Below are 21,268 nucleotides of genomic sequence, written 5' to 3'. Positions count from 1 at the left end.
AGGTAGAACTATAAGTATGCCTCAGTATATAATAGAAAAAAGTAAGGCACTGCCACTTTCCATCTGATCCCTCTCCGGAGTCTCCTCCCTTCTTTTCTTCTCTGCCCGTTTCTTCCTCCCCCATCCCTTGGAATACCTTAGTCATTCTTTGATAGTATTCTCAATGTCTTTGTTTTGGTGCAAAAATGGCGCAGATATTAAAAGTAACCCAGATGCTATCTACCCACGATGCTCAGCCAGATATATGGTATTGGGCCAACTTAGCGCCGATCCAAATCCCCCAACAAATATTCTCTCTCATTATGTACAACACTTTTATGATATAACGCCAACAGTTAGCCCAACATTGGCCCCATAATACATCACCAACTATCAGTATTCCATGTTGGACCACCGTTGGCCCAATAATGTTAACCCAACAGCGATAATACATCCAAAATGTAAGACTGGGCCAACGATGTGCTGCTATCTGGCAAACAACATTCTCTCAAAGGACTGGAAAGCCAAGTAGCAAGCAACAGACAAGAAAAAAGTCAAATAGCAAGCAACATTCTCTCACGGGACTAGAAAAGTCAAATAACAAACAACATTCTCTCATAGGACTAGAAAAAAAGTCAAAAAACAAAATAAAAATTCTCTCATAGGACTAGAAAAAACTCAAATAGCAAACAATATTCTCTCATAGGACTAGAAAAAAATTCCAAAAAAATTCTCTCATAGGACTAAAAAGTCAAATAGCAAACAACATTCTCTCATAGGACTAGAAAAGTCAAATAGCAAGAAACATATTCTCTCACAGGACTAGAAAACAACAAGAAAATAGCAAACAATATTCTCTCATAGGACTAGAAAATTCAAATAGCAAGCAACATATATTCCCTCATAGGGCTATTATAAAAGTCATTTAAATTGAAGCAAAATTAAGATCAGTAGCAACATTTTATATTCATATGATAATTGCAGAAGTAACATACACACATTGAACATTTCTTTCTTTTTACAGTTGAAGTCACACGCAATTTGAATGACCGTAATTTTCTTTAAAAATTCGTATAAATTGTGGTGTTGCTACGTAACAATGACGATTCAAAAATGCATGCAGAACGTCTGCTCTCAAGTGTCATTGAATAAGGAGTTGATCCTAAAATCGCGGTTTCAAATCCCAATGCAGAAACAGAAACTGCCAGAAAGTGGAGGCCAGTCCATCCGATGAGATTGTATAAACCGAGAAACTATGTTGCAGTAGGTGCTGACACGAAAAAAAGTCTTCTTAATATGGTCCTGAGTGATGAGTATTGCTCTAAAATATAAACAGTACTGAACAACAAACTTCAAGAGTACTGCATGCACAACATCATAAAAGCGAAGTGATGTAAAACAGATGCGAAATATTCACAATTCCAAGGAACTTTTAGAAAATTTGAAATCACAAAAACTTACCAAATAAAAAAAAATCTAAACGTAACACTTTTCAATACTTTGTCCCTTCTGCACGTCAAACTTAAGTCCAGGCTCTTTAGCATAATTGACAACAGCTTTTTTCAATCAAATCGGAACTCGTCAATCTACTTAATTTTTTCATATGTAAGTTGCAAAATTATTTTGTTAAGAGACTTAAAGTTGGTTTTAAGAGGATTGCTTGAGTTTCAGTTTGACAGTATCTATATAGCACTCTAAAAAAATTGTCCTTAAGCATTTTTAACTGAAGATGCCTGAGTTTCAGTTTGACAGTATCGATGTAGATTTGGGAGACCAGGTTTTCCACAACCTGTTGTAATTCTCATGGGAATCAATTTTTATTAGACCTACATGTATTATTGCATTCATATGCAGCAGAATCTATTCAAAGTCTCATGCACGAGAAGAATAAAGCACTTGCTGTTTCCTTCACCTCGACTTTTCTGTTGGTTTTTGAGAAGAAGATTTTTTACATATTTTTGTCTTTTCTTGACTCCCCTTGAGAGAGATTCATCAATTAAAAATACTTACTTCTATTCATGTATCAACTCTGTATATCCCATTGAGCTTGTTAAAGATTTCATAAAGGTTTTCCACAATCTGTTGTAATTCTCATGGGAATCAATTTTTATTAGACCTACATGTATTATTGCATTCATATGCAGCAGAATCTAATAGTATTCAAAATCTTATGCACGAGAAGAATAAAGCACTTGTTGTCTCCTTCATATTTTATATCTATATCAAAAAAACCCCATTTATATATTTAGCTTGTTAAAGAAACTATCTGTATCATTTATCGATAATCATATTTGAATTTTAATGCTTTATAATAAACTTTTGATATTGTGAAGATATCACCAATCTCGTTTAAAGTCAACATTTCTCTAATCCTATGTTCGAAAAAACGTAAGTTTTTCAACAAATACACTCAATTGTTAAGTTGAATGTTGACTGATGTTTCTCATGCAAATTGTGAAGCCAGTTTTTTTTTTTTTACACTGAATTGCCTACAGATTTTTTCCATTGGCCTGATCATGACAAGCAACAAACTGTGTGACCGATCGATAGAGAGTGTTTCATGTCCTTGCCACCTGATCCCACCTCGGATGTTTTCAGAGGTACGCATTTGTTCTGCTCCCATTTTGTATTATATCAGTGACTTTTCGAGATGATGAATGCTCATTTACAGTTGTCTTTTGAAAATTATTAAGCGGGTTCGTTAGTTTGGTATGCTATTTTATCACAAAATATACATACTGTAATCAATATATTTGATAGAAAGCAAATACGTTTTGCCACAACACTGTACTCTGTCACAAGAAAAAATAAAGTTATTCTGTCAAATCGTGGCAAAATCACTCGCTGTTCAAATTTTTAAAACAATTTTAACATATGGAACAAAGCAGGAAGCTCTAGACAAAGAAGCATAACTTTTATAAATCGCACAAAATGCACGTAACTTATTTTCACACTCCCCAATCTCTCATTTTATTGAATTTGAGACGCCCACACTTCAAATTTGTATATTATCAAGGTACATGTACGTCCATTTCGTCAGTTTTTTTTCCAGAAAAGTTCGGTAATCAATGAATCTATTCAAAATATTGAATTAAAATAATTTAAATTAAATAATACCGGTAATTATGAAACTATTTCTTGTGGCGATTCATCAAATGTAAGTTTTTTGTTTATATTGAAACATTTTTCCGATATAACATGCTAGAAATATGAAAGATGTGTTTCAATGATGTTTTTAATGGAAAGATCAAACCTTCACTCAACAGAATTTACCATGTACATGTATACCGAAGAAGTAAGTTAAGATTTACAAATTGTTTTGACAAATATCGAGCACAAATGACATCACTTCATGGCCCAAACTTTTTTTCATTATTTAAAAAAATGTTTGAAAACACATATTCACAAGTGCCATGAAGAGAAGTGAATTTTTAAGAAATAGGTAGGATAAAGTATGCATGAACTTCCTCTTAATAGTTCAGAACAGGAAATGGGTGCTGAAAAAGAATGTCTAAATAAATTTACCGACACCACTGAGTCTTCCTGATTGAAATAAAATGAATTTCCTATAAATCAGTCTTTGACCTAGGTAAATATTTGCTAATATATGTAAATTACATAGCATTTATTCTGCAATTTTATAATTTGTTTACATGTACATGTATTTCAATTGTCTTTGAAACTTGATCATGGAGAAGTGATATAATCAGTCATATAAAATAACAAAATGATGCATAGGCTACCTGGAATTAAAGTACATCAAAATAGATCAACATGCTTCATTCAGATGACATGTTTCTATCTTGTCAATGTCTCACGTTGTGGCAAAACTTTGAGGAACGTCGATGTCATCTCTGAAGCAAAATTGTATTTTCATAGCACCTGAACAACCCTGTCTTCATGCAATGACAATCCAGTTTGTGCAAATAAAGAAGAAGCCATGCTTTCAGCTGAATGAACAATATTTGAATAAGATGACTAAAAAATACAAAAAAATTAAAATAATAATTCTATTGTATCTATCTTACGGAGTCTTTTATACGAGTGTACATATATAATTCACATCCCCACTGTGGTCTAGTCAATCTTCACAATTTTTAAAAGAATTTAGATTGACCAACTCATTTTAAAATGTTAATTACGATATATACAATCATTAAAGTGGCAGTAAATGTTCTCTATTTTAATTACAGTAAATAACGCCCACTTACTAAATTAACAACAACAACAACAAAATTGAGAAATATAAATAAATCAATCAAAATAAATTTCAATGTAGTAAAAAAAGTAATTAAAAAAATTCAAAATAAAGTTGTTTAATGAAGTCTCACTGATATTTGGTAATTAGGAATTAGGGATATGTTTTGCATTTAATTAAGACAGAAACAAATGTACTTCAAGTTAATGAATTATGAATTTTTTTGAAAATTAATAACAGCGGAAAGAAATGTACCTAAAATTGCCTGATCAATCAATTGAAAAGGCAGATCCAGGCATTTTATGCAATTAGTACATGATCTATTCATTGAAATTTTGGATTTTTATCAAAGGTATATAAGTTGCTGCTGGTCGTGAATGAAATATATTTTTCACTCGGGAAGTGCTGCATTTGAAAGATATCCTTAACTCATACCTGTTAAATTGGTAAGTTTCTTTTAGTTGCATATAAGTATACACGTAATTCAAAGGATTGAATTTTTCAGACGTAAATTTATAGATGTAAAGATATTTTGCTTGCTTCCTTTGGAGAATTTTAATCATATGGAGATGCCAGCACTTGGTAGAAAAGTGTTGCAAATTTAGACCTGTACTCGGCACATATTTGAAACGTGGTGATTATTTTACTTGCTAATTCCAACTGCTACACTGCGTCAAAAATGATTAAAACAGACATTCATTTTCTGGTTACAGATATTTAATTGAGTCCTACTGTTCTTTTGTTTGTTTGTTTGTTTTTTGTTTTGTTTTCTTCTTCTTCTTCTTCTTTTTTTTTTTTTTTTTTTTTTTTTTTTTGCTCTATAATGAATGCAAAGTGCATATATATTTTATTTCATTACTTAATTTAAACTGCAAAATCTTGATATTTTAATAAAAGTTATTTCCTTGCAAAGGCATTTGCCTTATAACTTATTTTTTAAATTATGCTTTCGTATAATTCGTTTATTTCGTAACATAATTAATATTCATCTATAAACACATAACGAGATACACCATAAAAAGAAATTGTCATAAAAAATTTTCTGTTGTATATGCCTTATATTTTTCTTTGTTTAACAATTTACAGACTATACGGAACAAATATGAGGTGGATTTCAATGGTCTTGCTTTTCCAGCTTACGATTTGTGTCAAATCCCAGGAATATCCATTCCAGTTAGGACCAAATCTAAGATTCAACTCTGATGCATACCAAGAAAATATGGCTTACAACGATGTTTTCTCTAATGAACCACCTACGCTGGAATTCAAAAAATCAAATTTTCAAACATCGGAAAAAATGAAGCCTCAAATTGATGTATTTACCCCACTTCGAAAGCTGCTAGAGGAACTACAAAAGAAGTATCAAGAGAGATATAATTTATAGAATTAATATAACTTTTTTATTATCCTCAATTAAGTCTGTGCTTGCAACACACATTTTATTGGGAGTGTCTTTAGAAAATGTGTATTTTAAAGCTTTTATAGCAGAAAAGAGCTCCATAAATATTGATATTTACTGTATATTACATATTGATTGTAAAAATTGAACATTTAGAATAACTACCTCTTTGAGTCCTTTTTTATTGAATAAAAATAACAAAAGAGACATCATGAACCCAGAAGAGAGTCGAAAATACGCTGAGTATGTGACCCATATACATGTACACGTATTATTAAAAGCAAGAACATATAATTATTTATTTGAATTCATAAGGCAAAATATATAATGAGAGAGAGAGAGAACTGAAAAATTGCGATTGTGAATTGGGTTTTCGATACAATAGAAATTCCTTGCACTGTATTTTTGCCTTTCTCTTTGCTTACGAGAAACATATGGAGATAACAAACAGTATTCAAGATCAAAGTCCATAAAACAGTAAAAAATAGGAGTAAAGCAAACACTGGCCTCCAAAACATCAGAGTTGGAATCAGGTGCCATGGAGGAATGAACATTCCCTGATGATCAGTCACACCCACCGTGTTCTCCATGTCATGATCTGGAAATAACGAAAAAAAACAACCTTCGTCAATTCAGTGTATAAATAATGGACTAATAATTAGTATGAAAAACGCCAGTCAGCATTTGACTCAATGATGAAATTTATTTGCTGACAAAGTCATTGTATCGACCATGGATCTTGCGAGATGATGACTTTAAACGAGACTGTTGATATTGCTGCTTCATCAACTTGTTTGTCAATAATTTACCTCATTTTAGAAATTGTACATACGTAGAGCATGCTCTTGCGTTTCGAATCAACTGAGATATATAAACTCCTTATGCAGGTGATGAAGGTATATTGCTGCATAAGTAAGGGAAGTTGACAATTGAAAAGTTAAAGTCATCAAGTTTATCATAGAGTTTGGTTGTAAGATTACCGCGTTGGATACCATAACAAGTGTTTTCTTCTTTTTACACATAAGATTTTGCACAAATTCTTCACATCAATACAAAAATTGGTCTGCTAATAACGGGGCGCAGTTGGTACCCATGGGAATTTCAATAGATTGTCGGAAGACCTGGTCTCCAATATAGATGATGTCAATCAGAGACTCAAACATCTTTTTGATGTCAACTTCGAATACTTATTTGTTCAATCAGAATGTTCTTTAACAAAACAATTTAATTTAATGATTTTGCAAATGACCACTGACAATGAAAGAAAAATAGCGAGTACCATTTTTATTGAAAAAGTGTGAAAATTGTTCTTATCGTGGGAAATGGTTGTATATAAAATTGAAAAGTCATTAGTTTTTAATCTGTTGATTTTTGGTAAAATCTAGTCATTTCAAATTTTCCAAAAGTTCTTTGGAATTTTTAAGTATCCACATCTGATTTACACCACTTCTTGAATATAGTGTTGCACAGTGCTCTTGAAGTTTTTCCTTTATTGCTGTTAATATCTTAATGAGGAGTAAAGAAACACACGATTTCTGCATGCTATTCTTTATTTCATGTAACATTTATATTTGTACAATTTATACTGAAAAATTAATAACGAATTTAATCATGTTATAATAGCCTGAATGTGTATGATATACGAAATATTACACATGAACTAAAATTAATGAGTCTTAATTGTGTGTTCATCCAGTATTTGTCAGAACAAATAGAAGAGAATTTAACATCGTGACCAAAACATTGTCACCCATCATTTGTTTTAACTTTGGTGTTACTCTGTGCGGATTGGGTACATTTTAAAAAGAAGTCAATTTCACTGCTTCTTTTCCCAGGATTTCTTCTCAACAACCAAGGTATCATTTTTCTTCGGGAATTATTACTCGAGTTTACACTATTATCTCAACAGGTTTCATAAGATTTGTTCCGAATTCGTGCCTAATATATATTGTTTTTTTTTTTTTTAAATTAAATACTAAGTATTTCAGTTTGCCAGTAAGTATGTAGCCCTAAAATATTCATGTCACAATGTATAAAAGATTGACTATAATCTCAATTAAAAAAAAAATCGAAAACAAAGCAAATATGTGTTAATATCTCCAAAGGTTTAGAGGGTAAGTGTGTGCATGAACATGGTGTGGACAGAAGAAAGTTTACACAAACCAGAACCTGCGGAGAAAATGTGTAGCGGACGGGAAATCTAACCAGGGATCCTATTGGAGTTAATATGCTGACAAGTTATTTTTTTTAAAAGTATACATACAATATAATCTGCGACTCCAAAAATGTCATTTAAACCTAATTCAAAGGTTTCGGATATAATCCTGCTAAATTCTAAGCATTATGTGTTGGAATAACAAAACTATCTAGACGAGAAAACTATCTGAAGCCAGTAAATGTCCGTAGTATTTCGTCAAACAGGGCGTGCTAAGACGTCGTGAGTCGCTAAAATCAGAGTGTGCTAATGTAGATACATTATATAACTTATTTTAACTGAAAATTATAACTTTACAAATATGATGTAAATATTGCTTAAATGGGTTAAATTTTTAGAATTAAAAACAAAATCGTGTTGTGCCCAGGAGACGGCTGTCGGGACCCAATCAACAAAGCCATGACTTTAATAAAACTTTTACATTAGAGCACATACTAGTCATTATTCATCTTAATGTGCGTTCTGTCACTATTTAAAAGAACCTATGATAATTTAAATCAAGAAAGAAAAAGTAATTTTGGATTTGCATGTAAGAAAAAATATGTAGAAAAAATAAAAAAGGCGTTTAGTCTCAAAAAATTTTATTTCCAAGAACAACGCATCTTCAATCAATTCACTGCGTTTTGCAGGCAGGCGACAGATGTATTTGTTTAACAAATCCCAGCAATTTCTCAATTTTTATCAATTAGACTTAAAAGAATTATTTGCTTCACTGAAAGATATACCTAGTTATTTTTATAAAACTAGTGTGCCCCGTAAAGCATTTGTCGTGATTAGTTGTCATTCCATTTACTGGCTGAGATAGTGAGAAGTGGAGTGGGGGTTGTATAGATACTTAAATACCTAGTGAAAGTTACTTTTTAATTCTAGACTTACTAATTTTATCAAGTAAATCTACCCAATACCTAATAAAACTACTTTTAAGGTAATGATTGTATGGACAGTAAATTTACTAGTCTTCTTAGTACTTCAACTATTTTTTTTTTTAGTGTTTAATTATGCAATATAAGATAACTTTCAACACAATGACTGAGCAAACGTTTGCAGTTTGATATATGTCTCGATGAATTATATGAAGGTTAAAGTGTGCAATCACCTTTCAAAAAATAGAATTAGCATACGATTTCATCAGCATCATGTTAATTATTCGATGGATTTTGAGAAAAAAGAAATACTTAAATTTAAAAAAAGATACATCGGTCATACAGAAGAATGCCCAACATCAGCAACTTTAAGAATCAACACCCTACAAAAGAATATAAAAAATCAAATTGTTCTTTAATGGACTTAAACGACAGTTTATTTGTTCATTAAGACATTTTTTCTCGTAATTTAAGATGAATATCATCTAGATTGGGAATATCACAAACGTAACGGTATAACAGTTAAAAATATTTCATTGTTGATGACAAAAAAGTGCATAATTTTAATTTTGCATTGTAATTTATTTTTAATACTTTGAAAACTGGAAAATATGAAAGATTGTTCAACCAATGTAAGAAGGAATTGAATAAAATTTAAAATATATTTAAATTGTAAAATTATTTTATGGTCAGAAAAAAAACTCTAGAGGTTAGGTTCTTTAGATCATTAATTTCATCGGACAACCATAGAGTAAATTGCTATTTGCATAACAGGCGATATAAAAAAAATGTGTTAGCATGCAAACGCCCTCTAAAAATGAGTAGATTCAGTTGCTATTACAATATTTCATGACTTTATTAAGGACTTTATTACTTCTCAAAAATTTGAAAATGCATAATGCAGTGTTCTAAACACTATTGAAAAATGACAAAATTCATGAGCAAAAATTTATTACACATTTGATTGTTTAATTTTTCTAATGCATCGAGTAAAATATTCTGTATGATAATTTGCCCGTTCATTCGTCACTTCGCCACAAAAAGAAAGAATATCTTTTGTGTGTAGATTTACTCCTTATCATTTTTAGGTACCAGGCGATCATATTTATCAGAGGATGGGGCCGGGTGAAAAATACCTTGGTCCCACGCCCCCAGGAAATAAAATTAGTACATGTATACGCGTATGCGTATGACCCATCCTCATTTTAAGAAAATGGGAAGAAGAAGAGGGATATATCTCTGATCGCTTTGGTACCCTTGAAAATCTAGATCTAATTCAATTTTTTATATGTATATTTACAGTTGAAAATAATTTTAAAGATTCTTAAGCTTAATGTTACTAATTTAGAAAATTGGAACATAAAATGCATCTTGTCACGGAAAAAATAAACTAATTTATATTTAATCTTATTTTCACGAGCTGCTACTTTAATTTTCGGAGAAGGTTTCCAGATTGTCAAATCGTGTCAGGAACTTTGTAAGCTGAAACGTATAAATGACATATATCTCATTCTCAGTCGGACATTAACTCTTTAATCGTCTTTTCTCGTAAATTTTATTCTAATTGATTGAAATTTCCAACAGCTCTTTTATTTTTTTTAAATTTATGATGTCTTAAACTAGACTGTTAAAATTTTTTTCAAATGAAAAAGGACAATGTACCAGTCTTATTTTATGAAAATTAACTAATACATCATGTCTATAATTGACTTATGGCATATAGTTATTTGAACTCTGTTTTTACATATGGATGCGATAATTGAGCGATCAACCTTCAAACATAAATCGGTGCAGTGACAATATCAATCATTTATAAAAAAGCAATTAGGACACGCGCACACAAAAGTTAATATGAATGTGATATAATTTATCTATTTTTTAATTTCTATCACTTTTGAAAATATTTTATTTTTAAAAAATAGTACATATGTTCCTATATCAACGAAACCTTCGATATACTATCGCACAACACCATAGAATTCAGTATATTTTTGCCTGTACATGATTAAATCATTCTTATTGAAAGCGATAATTTTACCGTTTAGATCAAACAAGAAAACAAGATATATGTTAAAATCCGGATCTGGAAATCTGGATTTTCTGAAGCCGGATATCCTTTCAATAACCAATCATGCTGTTATTGACATAAACATGTCATACAAATTATATATCAGTTGAATGTAAGACCATCTTTAAAATAGTATGTGTAAGTTTACTCTCTCTCAATCCAGGGCACAGGCACCTAACGAATGGAATGTGCTCCCCCCTTTTTGGAGAATTTTTAGACACGCTAGTTTATCCAAAATACACAAATCCATTGTCTACTGTGTCTGTGTTTCGATTTATGATATTATTTTCCGTTTTTGTTAAGTTTTACAGGTTGCCATTCTATGGGTATATCTCTCAGTTGATTCGTTACGCTAGTACATGCTCTACGTATAAAAAAAAATCTAAAACGAAGTAAGTTATTGACAAATAAATTGATGAATCAAGAATATCAAAAGTCCCCTTTTAATTTACCATTTTGTTAGTTCTATGGTCAATACAATGACAGATATGTCCGCTATTTCCCGATTATGACAAGGAGCACACGCGGGTGTGATCGGTCGGCAGGGACTGCTCACTCCTCCATGGAACCCGATCCCACCTCTGTTGCTTTAAAGATTCGTGTCTGCTCTGCTCCAAAATGTTTATTGTTTAATAGACTTTTGAGCTTGAATACTGTTCGTAATCTCCATATATTTCATTTTAATTGCAAAAAGAGCTTCCACATGTTGCTCTTGTCTTCAATGTCACTGATTTTCGCAATAGTCATACTATGCATCTCTTTTGCAGCGAACTGCTAAATTAAACAAGGAGTGGTACTGAAATCGAGAGTGGCGGGCATTGACATGGCAATGCAAACACATTAATATGCATCACTCAGCCAAACACTAAACAGTCAAAAAATAAATTTACAGAATAAAGCAAACTACACTGCACCTATTACAATTGTAAGAAAACGTACTTACTACATTTTGATAGCATAAAATGATAGGTGTAATGAAGGGGGTATATTTTTTCTATGTAAATATCCATAATTCCATGACCTTAAGAACTAAACTTTCGGGCTTTTCTGTTTTCACCTTGCTTTATTCTACCTTGTAGCCTTCAACTGATTATGTATATTTATTCATAGTAATTGTTATTTTGTTAAATTCTTGGGGGTTTATATGCCAAGTTCTCTGCTTGTGTAAGTCCTTTCTAATGTCAGATGAAAACATTTGCATTCAAAAGCCATTATTATTTCCAAGACGAACGTAACGTTTTCAAAAATTCACAAAAGTGCAAATTAAACGTATTTCTTTGTTGTCATGTGTTTAATTCATGACAATCAATTCATTTCATTAATTACAATTTAACAATACATGTACTTAAAATTTGATTGAAGCTTTAAAGAGTAAACAAGTTAAGATTTCAAGTCTTGTATAAAAAGCATTTCGTACCATGAAAATTTATTAATCAGGGCTACCATAGGTTAATTAATTTCACAAAAAAATCTGTAAGCAATTATTTACTTTAAATTCAGAGCAAAAGACGAAAAAAAAAACCAGAATAGTATAAGAAAGAATGCCGTTAGATTCGTTCTTTCGTCTTTCTCTATAAAGATTAAAGTATAACGTTGATAACGTTGTAAGATTAAAGTATAACCTTGTAAGATTAAAGCATAACCTTGTAAGATTAAAGCATAACCTTGTAAGATTAAAGTATAAATTTGTAAAATAAAGTTGACACGATTTAAGTATAACGTTGCAAGGTTAACATATTATGTTATAAGATTAAAGTATAGTGTTTGCAAGATTAAAGTATATAGATGGTTAGATTAAAGAATAAATTTGGCAAGATTGAGGTATAAAGTTGGTAAGATTAAAGAATAAATTTTGCAATTTATAAAGTATAGAGTTTGCCAAATTAAAGTATCATATTGATTTAAAATGTAAAGTTGGCAAGATTAAAATTAACTTACTTACAAAGATTAAGGTATAAAGTTGGAACGTTAATTAAAGTAAATTACATAATTTTCTAAGATCAAGTAGTTTATACACGCCCGATTACATGTTGCTTGCTGTGGCCTTCAACTCAACATTTAGATATATCGACGACGTATTGTCAATTAACAATGGTAATTTCCATTCCCATGGCGATACGATATATCCTGGTGAGCTTGAGATGAAAGATACCACAGAGTCTGACATATCTGTTTCATACTTGGATATTTTACTTGAAAAAGACATTGATAGTAATCTTATAACCAAGCTCTATGATCAACGTGATGACTTTAACTTTTCTATCGTCATCCTCTACTTATGCAGCAATATACTATACCTTCATCTTCTGCATACTATACGGCGTTTATATATCTCAGTTGATTCGATACGCAAGAGCATGTTCTACGCATGAAAATTTCTAAAAGGAGGTAAATTATTGACAAATAAGTTGATGAAACAAGTATATCAGCAGTCTCGTTTAAAGTCATCAATTCGTAAGTTCTTTGGTCGATACAATGGTCCTGTCAGCAAATACAATTTATCGCTGAGTCAAATGCTGACTGACGTTTTTCATACTTATTCTTAGTCCATTATTTATACACTGAAATGATGACGGATTTTTCCCGTTATTTCTCGATCATGACAAGGAGCACACGGTCGGCAGGGGATGTTCACTCGTCTATGGTACCTGATCCACCTCCGGTGTTTTAGAGGTCCGTGTTTGCTCTGCTCCTATTTTGTATTGTTTTATGAACTTTGATATTGAATACTATTTGTTATCTCCATATCCTTCATCTACTTCTATATGATTGTACTTGTTAACTATTTAAATAAATGTATTATTTTTAGTACATGTACAAATGTATACTTGTTTCATTAATTTCGTTAGATAGTAAATAATTTGTCTTGTTTAATATTTGATGTCTGACGTGAGGAAATAAGTTTTATGATAAATGGTCTTAATCTGTCACAATAGCATCAGAAACAAACTAATGAACATACTAATTAATGTCTTATAATTGTTAAATTGTTTACTTATGAGAAACCTACATACATTACATATATGAAAAACTTTCAATGTGTAAGAATGTAAAAAGTTCATATGAACTTAAAAAATAAGAAGTGCATATATTTCTAATCAAGAAAAACTTTATAATACTTTTTTCGTGTTTTATATCATACGTACGAATTAATAATATACAATTTTCTCTAAGAAAAATGCACTTTTTGTTCAAAAATTTTTAAGTTATGTCCACAAAGTGATAATAAGGTACGATACTTATTTTAAATATATCAAGCCTTGTCTGTGATATATATGCTATACATTTTTTTAAAGATCTCAACAAGGGGACTTCTTTTCATTTATTTTATGAATTCAAATTAAATTCTAACTTTTTAAACGTTTACTTGAGATGAAATGATATGAATGATCTTTCAAATCGGGTAAAAATGTTGTGAAATACGAGTTAGAAAAATATATCGAAGAAATAAAATGTGTACATCTGACGAGAGTTTAAAAACAGAATGCAACCTGGGAATAAATCCAATTTTACAAAGTCATAGGATATACTGTTAATATATATGCTTTTTTAAATAACGTGTTTGCATATTATGTATGTTTATTTTTTATCTTTTGTTTGTAAGAAAAGTTTTCAAAAGCAAAGCATTACATATTTTTGTTTCATCCGACATGGTTTTTTCCAGACATTTAAAAAATGTTATTGATTACATCGAGATATTTTCTCAGATTTCAATGATAAAAAAAAGATTAACGAAGCCTTTTGAAGTTCAATTTTTTTCGAAAGGACATGTAGAGGGGAATTGTGATAACATTTTGTTGCCTTGACATTTTTCCATTATTCATCAATAATCCCCCTTAATTAGCATCTTACGAATGTAAATTGCAGAAATAATAAATATTGTCAAGTGATGCAAATTATGCAAATGTATGCGAATGTTTAATATATAAGAATTTCCTGTGTGAAAAACAGAGATATGAAACTGACAGTTGTCAAATGAAGTCGTGATATCTGTTTCAAAAGACATTTCTTACTACCGGTAAAAGGTAAGCATATATATTTGAAAATTATTATTTTTATAAGTATTTAATCTATTTAATTTATACTGAATTACACGTATTCGTATTTTTTTTTTAATTATTTGCTTTCTATGTTTTTCCATATTATATTGTTACATAATACTAATTCTTAAATGATGAATTCTTTTTTGATGTAAAACTTTGATTAAATTTCTTACAAAATTACGATAATTTGAATTATGCTGCACTTCTGATATCGATAGGAGAGTATCAAGTTTCAGTTTTACTAATGTGAGATGGGGCGTGGATGGGTGAAGTAAAACAAAATATTTTCACGCGTCGGGGGGACTAAATAATAAAATAAAATTACCTTGGAGAGGAACAATAAGATCTGATAATCAGACGAACATTATTATGATAGGGACATAAGCATAAAGCTATTTTGCTATCTATAGTATTCTATCTGCAAATAATTGAGAACATGACCCTCATCTTGCCTCCTCGCTCTCGGTTCCAAAAACAATTATTTGTAGATAAGTCTTCTACTTGCATAAAAACCCGACTAAAAGACATGTGACATGTTTATGTATGACGTATAATGAAAAAATTATCTTCTACGTCCATTTTTTTTTTCAGAAACAAAAATAAAGCACTATGTCAAATGTGACACAGCTGCTCTTTTTCCTTGCGGTCCTCCAAATCCCGCCACTATATCGCACGGATGAGTTGCAATCTTCTCCATATGACTGGAACACACCAAGAGGACTCCAAATTTCTAACAACCCATTCAGTCCTCACCGGAATCTTTTAAAAGCCATTCAGCAAAATCGTGAGATAAAGAGTTTAAGTGGTGAAGCTGAGGATGAAACACCGTTCCAGAATAGACTGGATCAACCTGATATACCTGACATCCTTTCAAACGATCTACCAAATGAAGAAACGCCCCAAGATCGCTTTAAAACTTTTGACACTGAAAAAGGTCAAGATTATATTAACGATGATTACAGACCAAGTGGAAATTTTGAAGTAGAAAATAAAGTTCAAGGTTCAGCGACGCATGATCAACTGATGAATCCACTTTTGGCACGCAGCAGCAAACTATTAGGGCCACCAGCACGATTAAGTAATGATATTCGATCACCTTCGAATACAGTTTTTCAGAATGGGATGTTAGAAAATCAACCACGTATAAATCAAATTGTTCCATCACAACTGAAACAGCTGCATCGTTTATTTGAGGAATTCACACAAAATCAACCTCTGATTCAAACTCCTGGCCTTGGAGAATTTATTCCCTTACCACTCCCATCATCGCTTTCTCGAAACAGAGGTTATTTACCTCGGCATGAATCATTGTCGTTCCCGCCACCTTTTCCTGCTTACAAAGACCGCCTACACCATCGAGGACCCATACCCTTCCCACCACTGCCATTCAGATACAGAGGCAACCTTCCTCCTCCAGTAGCCTTGCCATTTCCACCACCACCACCACCACCATATAAAGGACGTATACCACCACCATTTGAATTCAAAGGTCACGCTCCTCAACGTAGACAATTTCCATTCCCACTGCCGCCGTTTGGATTCAGAGACCAGCTTCCTCGACAATTTCTTTTACCGTTTCCATCTCCACCACTATCATTCGGATTCATGGGACACTATCCTCGACGTGCACCATTACCCTTCCCTCTCCCACCATTTGGAATCAGAGATCAATTTCCACATCGTGCACCATTCCCACCCCCACCATTTGGAATTAGACACAAATTTCCACGACGTGCACCATTTCCACTCCCACCATTTGGAATTAGAGACCAATTTCCACGACATGCACCATTCCCACCCCTTCCATTTGGAATAAGAGACCAATTTCCACGACGTGCACCATTCCCACCCCTTCCATTTGGAATTATAGACCAATTTCCACGACGTACACCATTCCCATTCCCACTCCCACCATTTGGAATTAGAGACCAACTTCCCCGTCGTGCACCATTTCTATTCCCACAAATGCCATTCAGATTTGGAGGCTATTTTCCTCGACGTGTCCCGTTTCCATTTCCACTCCCATCTTTCGGATTTAGAGGACACTTACCACCTCATACACGGTTTCCATTCCCACTACCCCCATATGGATTAAAAGAACACTTTCCTAGTCAGATGCCCTCACCATTTCCACCACGACCACGTGGACCCGTGCCATTCCAACCATCTTCTCGATTAAGAGGCCACTTACTTCGTCACATACCCTCACCATTTCCACCGCCTCGATTTGGTAATGGAGAACTTTCTCCACGGTCTATGCCAAAACCATTTAAACCATCGCCTGTTAAATATAGAGAAGAATTGCCTTTTAAGGCACATTTGCGTTTCCTCTCGCCACCAGCAATGAACAGAGGACATGTTCCTCCTCAGGCAATGCCCCCTTTTCTAAGATCACCAAAAATACCCCAACAGCCTATGAGTAGCCCTATTTTCTCATATGATAAGAAACCTTTTCAACCTTTAAAAAGACTAGATGACCTTCCATTTAATTTGCAAATGAGAAAGGATTTATCATATGGAAAAGGAGAAAGCCCACTTTCTCTGCCATTAAAACATGGTCGACCCTTTCTTGGTGATCGTCTACCAGGGCTTCCGTCTAACAACCCAATGCCACCAAACTCCTCACCGTACGTCCCACGTGATGACTTGCCACCAGTGCGAGAATTCGATTTGAAGCGTTCCTTTCCACCACCGAAATTTATTTAGTTTGCAGACCTATATAAACTTTTACTATAAGCTTGCTTTATGTTTAGTAGTTTCCCCGAGAATTGCTTGATAAAATGGCATGTAGCAAGTAGAAATGAAATCCATAGAGTTATGTATATTTTTTTATGTTACAAATGAAGTCAATGCCTTTTAGTTCGAAACATTCTGTAAAAATGTTTCATACATTGTTATACTGTTACAGTATACTAGTACCTTTTTGCAAAGGTGTTGATCATCAATTGCTATAATATGTCTCAAGTCGTATATGTGTTTGTATTTTTATTGACAGCAGATTAAATAAATTTTCCTTTGTAGTATAAATACATGTGTTTGCTTTGATTGCAAAAAGGTACAATTGAATGTTTTGGAAGTCATCACTCTTGATTATTCAGAAGTAATGACCCCCGCAGCCGATCTTTTAATAAAATCAACTGGAAAGGACTTTTCTGGAAAAAGCAGCGAGCAGCTCCTTTTCATCTTCAATGCTTTGAATACTTATATTCTGTTGTTAGGGAAATTTTCTTAAAATTCGTTTGCATGTTTGTATTTGGGCCGTATAACACTTAACAATTCAAATTTCTAAAACGATTTAGAGTTTTAGAATGTTGATATAATAGTTCAAATTTCCATATTTCAAAAACTCAAACTGATGTCGTATATTGGAATTTAATATTTTAGTTAAAAAAACTAAATTTCCAAACAGGTTTTAGAATTTTAGGTTTTTAGATTTTTACCTTAAACATTAAAAATTCAAATTTCCAAAAACAAATTTTGTATTTTAAACTTTTGAGTTTTTAATCTACCGTTTATTTAATAAGTTTACGCTTAACAATCTAAAGTTCAGTACAGTTTGAAGACTTTTGATATTCCAAAATTTACTTCAAACTTCTAAATTTCAATCTTCAAAACGTTTAAGATTTTTTGAAATTTAGAATTTTGATTTAAATTTCAAATAACCAAAAACACTTGGAGATTTTAGATATTTACGTCAAATATCCAAAATTTCAAGTTCCAAACCTGGTTTGAATTTTGAAACTATTACAAAAACACTTGGTTATGCAAAAGAGCTTTAAGATAGTTAGAATATTGAACTGATATTCAAAATTCAAGTCGGGTTGGGAAATTTGGTATTTTGGATTGTTAAAGTAAAATTCTAAAACTAAAAGTGTTTAGGTTATTTGAAATTTGAGATCTGAATCAAGCTTCCAAATTTCTAAAAATCTAAAACGTTTCAAAGTTGGATTTTAGAAGTTTGAAGCTAATTTCAAATAATCAAAAGACGAAAAATATAACTAAACTATAGATTGTTAAGTGTAAACTTTCTGAACAAACAGTAGTTAAAAAACTCAAACGTTTAGATTACAAAAATCGTTTTTGGAAATTTGAATTTTGATTTATTTAAGGTAAAAATATAAAATATTAAAATTTTAAAACCTGTTTGGAAATTTGAAATTTTAGATTTTTGAACTAAAATATTAAATTTCAATATACCAGATCAGTTTGAATTTTTGAAATTTAGAAATTTGAACTAATATATTAACATTTTAAAACTCTAAATCATTTTTGAAATTTAAATTGTTAAGTGTTACACGGACCGCATATATACTTTTTAAAATTAAATGCGCCGGGAGAAGCAATTGTTTTTAGGAAAAGTGGGCACTAGTAAACAAAAATTCCCTGACAAGCAAAGAAAAAGGGGGCATATTCATTATGATAGCTTTATTTTCTAAAGTACACTATAGATCAAAAAGCAGCGAGCGGAAGGGATGTGGTGTTTGAGGTATCTTAAAGTCCTGATTAGTCACATGTATATTATATAATTATTACAACGCAAATTAATTTCAGGAACAAAATGTCGGTCTTCATTAAGCTCGACAGAAATCACTGGAAATGTTTACCAGATTTCCATTGTTTTAGAGGAAACATGAGATTCGCTACACCTCCTCTCTGCAAGAGTAGTGAAATGCTAACTGTAATGGTAACGCATTGTAATGAATTACATGAACTCAGAGTAATGCTAGCAAGTGTAATTCCGAAATAATTGCATTACATGCAATGGATATGTAATGCATTACTTTATAAAATCCAGAGTGATTTTGGCATTACATAGCACTATAAAGCATTATTTTGTATATCAAAATATATGGAGATATGGAGATAAAGAACATTGTTCAAGCTCAAAAGCCATTATAAGCAATACAAAATTGCAGCAGAGCAAATGCTGGCCTCCAAAACACCAGAGGTGGGATCAGGCGCCATGGAGAAGTAAGCATCCCCTGTCGACCGGTCACACCCACCGTGTGCTTCTTGACGTGATCAGGAAATAACGTAAAAGTCCGTCGACAATTCAAGGTGTTTATAATCATCAGTCAGCATATTTGACTTAATGATAAATTATATTTGCTGACAAGGTCATTGTGTCAACGATAGAACTTACGAAATGATGATTTTAAGCCAGACTGCTGATATTCTTGTTTCAGTAACTTTGTTTGTCAATTTACCTCGTTTTAGAAATTGTTCATACGTAAAGCATACTCTTCCTTATCGAATCGACTGAAAAATATTGCTGATATTCTTGTTTCGTCAACTTGTTTGTCAATAATTTACCTCATTTTAGAAACTGTACAAACGTAGAGCATGCTAATGTGTATCGAATGAACTGAGAGGTATAAACTCCGTACGCAGGTGATGAAGGTATATTTCTGCATAAGTATAAGAGGAGTTGACGATTGAAAAGTTAAAGTCATCACGTTTATCATCAAGCTTGGTTATCAGGTTATCATTAACAATTTTTTTCAAGTAAAATATCCAGTTATGAAACAGATGTATCAGACTCTGTGGAAAATCCAATTTTTTCCCAAAAGGAATAGAAGAATTCATTCAACATTTAACAGAGGAAAAAAAGACATACTGTCAAACCCTTTTTACATGTTTATCACTACATTTCTTCTTTAGATAAGATATAATAGATAAAAATAACATATGTTTTATCAATTTAACAGGTACTTGAAATCAAATTTGAATAATCATTTGTCATGTTTAGATTGAAGAGGTTGAATGCATTTCACTTTATGAAAATGGTTGCAAAGTTCTGAATTTCTATTTTGAATCCCCCCCCCCCCAAAAAAAAAAATACTGGTAATGGTAATGCATTATTTTACTACAAAGAAATGACAATGTTATATAAATTTAGAAAAACTTATGTTAAGTTTAGAAGCACAAATCACCACCTTCCAACTGAAACAGGTAGATGGAATGGTACTCAAAGAAATGAAAGATTTTGTAGCTTATGCAGTTGTAAACAGATATGAATATCATTATTTTAGCATGTAATGCTTTAAACCAACTGAGGAAAGATTATTTGAACCAAAAATTTTGTTCTAAACCAAATATTATCAAGTTTTGTGAAGTCATGTGCCAAAATGATGTTGATTCTTTGGAAAAAATTATGTACATTTATTTCTGAAATTAATGGTATTGTCTGTTCTCCTTAATTATCACCTTCTGCTAGACCCACTGTATTATATGTATACATGTATATGTTTTATATGTTTCTGTACCTCATGTACCATCTACATGGTTTCGAGTGAATAAATTGAATTGAATTGAATTAGTTGTTTGACCCCCCCCCCCCAAAAAAAGGGGGGGGGCAATTTCACCACTTAAGTAAGTTCAGTGCAAATCTTTTAAAATCACCATTAAATCATTTCAGTTCCCATTTATTTTTTCTGATGATTGGTTTTAATTGTCCCAGCCTTTGCCTTGGCTACACTGACCAAGGGCTGGGGTTTGTGTCT

At 32.0% G+C, this 21,268-nt stretch overlaps 1 protein-coding gene and 1 long non-coding RNA gene across 3 annotated transcripts; both read left to right on the top strand.

Moving 5' to 3' along the window:
• Positions 1–4,536: 4,536 nt before the first annotated feature.
• On the top strand, positions 4,537–5,655 carry LOC134261383 (uncharacterized). Its single transcript, XR_009990805.1, has 2 exons — positions 4,537–4,623; positions 5,264–5,655. It is a non-coding gene; the product is annotated as an uncharacterized LOC134261383 (long non-coding RNA).
• A 9,025-nt stretch (positions 5,656–14,680) lies between these two features.
• LOC134261870 (uncharacterized) lies at positions 14,681–17,792 on the top strand. Of its 2 annotated transcripts, none has more exons than XM_062744268.1 (2): positions 14,681–14,747; positions 15,357–17,792. In XM_062744268.1, the coding sequence occupies exon 2, from the start codon at positions 15,375–15,377 to the stop codon at positions 17,469–17,471; it is 2,097 nt and encodes a 698-aa protein (XP_062600252.1). In that variant the 5' UTR covers positions 14,681–14,747; positions 15,357–15,374; the 3' UTR covers positions 17,472–17,792. The 2 variants fall into 2 exon arrangements, with proteins under 2 accessions (XP_062600252.1, XP_062600257.1); XM_062744273.1 differs by having other exon boundaries at positions 14,685–14,740.
• Positions 17,793–21,268: the final 3,476 nt, after the last annotated feature.

The sequence above is a fragment of the Saccostrea cucullata genome, unplaced genomic scaffold (genome assembly GCF_032062105.1).
Source record: "Saccostrea cucullata isolate Sc308-1 unplaced genomic scaffold, CSIRO_AGI_Scuc_v1 ctg356, whole genome shotgun sequence".
Taxonomy (NCBI): Eukaryota; Metazoa; Mollusca; class Bivalvia; order Ostreida; family Ostreidae; genus Saccostrea; species Saccostrea cuccullata.
This window is presented reverse-complemented; position numbering and strand designations above follow the sequence as displayed.

Bases quoted from the DNA above. Each gene is read 5' to 3' on its own strand.
- LOC134261870 (XM_062744268.1), top strand. From the start codon at position 15,375: ATGTCAAATGTGACACAGCTGCTCTTTTTCCTTGCGGTCCTCCAAATC.